Raw genomic sequence first — 4,663 nt, forward strand, 5'->3', positions numbered from 1 at the left:
TCATATATATATATATATATATATATATATATATATATATATATTACACAAGACTGTTTAGAGTTTATCTTTATTATAATGTTGTATATGAATATTTTAATGTATCTTAAAAAAGGCCTAAGTGTTATTAAATTAGCGTTATTATTAAGGCTATCTTCATCACACTCATTATCGTTAGCAGTGTAGCTAACCAGTGTTGTTGACATTTGCTTACCTATAGTCTGAGCTCTCAACCAGTATAATATACCGTTCACATGCATATATTTGTTTTCATAATTTATCTTCACGTAAATAGGAGTAACCGGATGAAGATTTTGTGGGCAGCATTCGAAAAATTCGTTCTCTGACTTATCTCGTGTGCACCGTTGGTACTTATCTGAACAGTATCCTCTATAAAAATACAAACACTCACATATAAAATAATGGATCATCCCTTTAAAAACCATTAGATATCCTAATTAATGTCAGCACCATCTTCACGCAAAAACACAACCACCACCACCACCTCCACCAACAATGCCCTCATTATCAACATGATCATCATCATCACCATGATCATCATCATCATCATCACCATCATCATTATATGTATTTTCTATATATTAGTAGACCCTAAAATCGATTAAATAAGCATTTTAAGCCCATAAATTGTCACACTTTTCGGGGCTTTCGCCCCTGGACCACACTCAAAAAAGTTTGAGCAACGCCCGACCATGCTCACTTTGTTCTTGTCGGGTACACCCCCCCCCCCCTTCACCTCCTCGTCGGGGACCTCAGATTCCCCGTTGGGCGAATCCTGGTTCAAATTCAGTCATTAGTTGTCCTGGCCTTCGCCCCACGTTGTGAGGGCGGATATCTGTTCGAAAATTGTCCTTGGTTGGATTGTGTTTACATACAGTACTCTCAGGCAAGACACTCCCTATGACAGTGAGTTATCAGTGGTTCAGTTTGTGCGAGGAGCATTTTTCTGAACAATCCATAAGGAAGGTTTTCGAGGATAAGCTATGCCAGTACGATCTTTCAATCATTGTTTCTTCGAGTGCTGTTTCTACCACTATTTGATTTTATCTGCTTATATTAACAAAGAGATAAATAGTAACTACAGTGCTCGAATATGAGAATGATATTATGATCGTACCAAGCAGCTCTTCAACGAAGGACATAAAAGTTACCTCTCACAGGATTTGAACCTGAAAGTACACAATACAGATCAACAGGAACCTATACGATGTAGGCGTAGAACCTCCCACCCCAAGTATTTTTTTCATACCACTGAATTTTTCAGCTCACGAAATTGAGATATTTTAAAGCTATAAATTAGCTGGAGGGAGAAAACTGTTTATGCATATTACTGTAACTTTACATTTAACATAGTTGCAGCTAATTTAAAACGCTTTTGGAAATGAAAATTGCATTAAAGATGTATTGTCCCTTGCTAATGTCAAAAAATCATTTTAAAAAAATAATTTAGAAGTAAACTTGCTCATTAATATTGCAATAGCAAACAAATTATTAACAAAAAATGTGTACCCTGATTTTTAAACCAAAAAATTATAATAAAAATATAAAACACTTCCAGTGAATGGAAGTGTTTCTATCATTTTTCGCTGTAAACTGATGAGTAGACATTTTTCAAATACAATAATTTCTGTGTTCAAGTTGATAACTTTTATGTTACTTCAAAATGTGCAAGTTAATTTAGAAAATAAATATTTTTTTTTATGATTTTTTGGTATTTAGCATGGGACAATACATCTTTAACATAAAAGACATTGTCCATCCATTAATGTTAAATAATGACGTCATATTTTAATATGCACATATTTGAGAAGGTCTTTTACTTGGACAATGTTTGAAGAAGAACCAAGCAGTGAGCATAAGTGCCGGACAGAAAAACCCTGTGTAAAAAAATATGAAACAGAATAGAAGCAGAGATAAAATCAGCAGTAAAAATTGACTTTTAAGCTGGTGCGGGAAGAAAAGCCAATAAAAGAGCTTGAATATACATTAGGCCTACACTTGATGTCGTGATGATATTAGCATATCTCTTCAACAAAAATCTCCTTTTTCAGGTGCATATAAATATCATTATCATGATCATTATCATCGCAGCATCAGCATCGTCATTATCATCATCATCATTATCAGCAGCAGCAGCAGAAGTAGCATCATCATCATCATCATCATTTCAACTTACCTTCCTTGACTATAATACATTGTATAATTTGTTGACACATTTCCTTTCCATCTGACACACAAGTCTGATCCAGTCGTTGATCTGTAAGTAATCTCTTGTGGAGGATCTACAAAAAAATATATTTATGTACATGTATCGTAATTTTGCCATTGAGGTACATTGTACATGACCACCTTTAATATTTCAAGTCTCTGGGTACTGTATCTGCCTTCTGGCATATAGCTCTTTTAAATGCCAATGCAGATTGCCCTCTAATTCGAGACCACTCTTGGAATCGCTGAAAATGTGTGTGGTTTCATGGTTCGATCTCAGATAATTAGAGGGTTAGCTTGTTGGTTGTCTGATATTTTGAAAAAGTGGTCTGGAATTAGGAATTTTCAGAATTAGAGGGGTCTCGATTTGGAAGGTAAACTGAATCATATAAGCAATACTATTAACAGTAGGACTTGTAATTACTTTTCCAGGTCTTTTTATACAGTATATTTTGGTATTAGACTTACATGGTCGAAGGGATTCATCATTGCAATGCTGGCAGCCTTGCTGACATTTTACAGGATAATTTTGAGAAATTCCAGCTTCAGTGTCATTCATTTGAAGAATCCATGACGTATCTGTAGCATTCTGAATACACCGCTGTGAGTTGAGAAACGTGCACATAATGAATATTTACCATTGATCATGTAGAGATGGGTTGATATAGGGTAATAACATACATTGTTAATTCTTAATACCTCCGCACAAAGCGGTTAGTTGTATTCGCTTCTATCTGTCTGTCTCTCTGCTAGCAACATTACACAAAAGACTAAGAAATAGATCATCATAAAATTTAGTGGAATGATACATAATAATAAAAGAAAGTGTTTGTTATTTTTGGAAAGAAAAGGTCAAAATACAAGGTCAAGATCGTGGAAATTTGATTTGTATTTACTTACACTTACACTTGGTAGACAGAACTGATGATATAGGAAAGAAAATTAATTTTGAATATCTTCTTTCAAATATTACACTAAGCTGTATTCAATGTGCGCATTATCAATCATCGATCTGAAAACCAAATATTACGGCTGTCCGGTTGCCGTACAGAAGAAGAAGATGGCCCTCTTTGACGAGGATGAGGATGAAGTTGATCATTTTGATGATGATGATAATGATGACAATAATGATGATGACGACAATGATGATGATGATGACAATAAAATTAATACAATAATCCAAAAATGTTTAAACCTAGCTACTGATTCTCTGTATTCTTACCTCCTTATTTCTTAGTTCTTTTACATTCAAGCCAAATACAGTATTGCCTACTGCTGCCAGTTTTAGGTCTGACATACATTTTTCCTTGCAATCACCTTAAGAAACAAACCGTCGTTGTTTTGTTATTTAAATAAATATTTTTAAACCCATGTGAAAGGGTTATTCAGTAAAGAAATACAACAAAATAAAATAATGTATGCAACTGATCATTTACAAAAAAACGTAAAATTAAAATGGTATAAAAATACAGTAAAATATGTTTCAACAACACAACATTCCATCTTCATTAATTACATCTTTTAAAAAATTACTCAAGACCTACTTGTTTTCAAAATGTTTAATTTATTTTATTTCTGTGATTTGTGATCTTTTCAGCGCTTTGTAACCTATCCAGAAAAAAGGCACTTTATAAATGTATTTATTATTAACACATTATACATAGTAGGCCTATGTGTACACATATTAACTTTATTAAAAATTGGAAGACACAGTATTGTGTCGTACATTATATTATGGTATACATAAATCGTGTATTTTTTAAAACAAACATAAGTTAGTTTTTTTTTTTCTGGGAATAAGTTTAAGAAGCATTTATTTAGTAGTAAAACTGATTTTTTTTTTAAATCTTCCAATTGCAAACACCAAGAAATTGAATCCATAAATCAACATAAATCATTAATTGATTATAGGCCTCTGGCCCAAACAAGCATAAACACAATTTATATAACAAGTATAGGCCTAAAACAGAGTACAATAGTCACTACCAGCCAGCCACTAGTATAATGGACCTTTTCGCTAAACACCACCCCTTGGATATTGCTTCTAAAGTCCCAAATAACGAGTGTTAAAACATACGCGAACATGTGCGTTTTGTGGGACAACTCGTGTCCTGATCTGATTTGTCTTTTGTTAAGTCTGATTGACTCCCCGGAATGGTCCATTTTGATGACGACAGATATTCTAATCTCAACTTTATTGAAAACCAGACCTCTGCGAGGCCCAAGGTTCTTATGTGGGCATTCGTGAAATATTGCAGTAGTGTACGTATTTGCGATGACCAGGGTGACCAACAAACGAAACCAGAGAGACCTTAAGTGTTAATCCGGCAGTTTCATTTTTATTGTTAAGCGCATCGAGGCTTTAGCATAATGCGATATTTAAGCCAAAATTATTATAATTATTATTATTACTATTATTATTATTATTATTATT

The 4,663-nt window shown here is 33.5% G+C and overlaps 1 protein-coding gene and 1 long non-coding RNA gene across 2 annotated transcripts in view; both read right to left on the reverse strand.

Moving 5' to 3' along the window:
* LOC117112685 overlaps positions 1 to 1,028 on the reverse strand; it is a gene marked incomplete at its 3' end in the record, with an annotated part of 2,269 nt that extends 1,241 nt beyond the window's left edge. The window contains exons 1-2 of the mRNA XM_033255825.1: positions 1,015 to 1,028; positions 215 to 390 (exon numbers count right to left, since the gene is read on the reverse strand). Coding sequence (XP_033111716.1) covers positions 215 to 390; positions 1,015 to 1,028 — 190 coding nt within the window. The remainder of the gene's footprint in view (positions 1 to 214; positions 391 to 1,014) is intronic.
* A 1,169-nt stretch (positions 1,029 to 2,197) lies between these two features.
* Positions 2,198 to 3,498, reverse strand: LOC117112686. The gene is made up of 3 exons (XR_004446075.1): positions 3,452 to 3,498; positions 2,698 to 2,830; positions 2,198 to 2,303 (listed from the first exon to the last, which is right to left on the reverse strand). It is a non-coding gene; the product is annotated as an uncharacterized LOC117112686 (long non-coding RNA).
* Positions 3,499 to 4,663: the final 1,165 nt, after the last annotated feature.

Source organism: Anneissia japonica, unplaced genomic scaffold (assembly GCF_011630105.1).
Source record: "Anneissia japonica isolate Jap-2015-1 unplaced genomic scaffold, ASM1163010v1 scaffold287928_len48538_cov156, whole genome shotgun sequence".
In the NCBI taxonomy this organism is placed as follows: Eukaryota; Metazoa; Echinodermata; class Crinoidea; order Comatulida; family Comatulidae; genus Anneissia; species Anneissia japonica.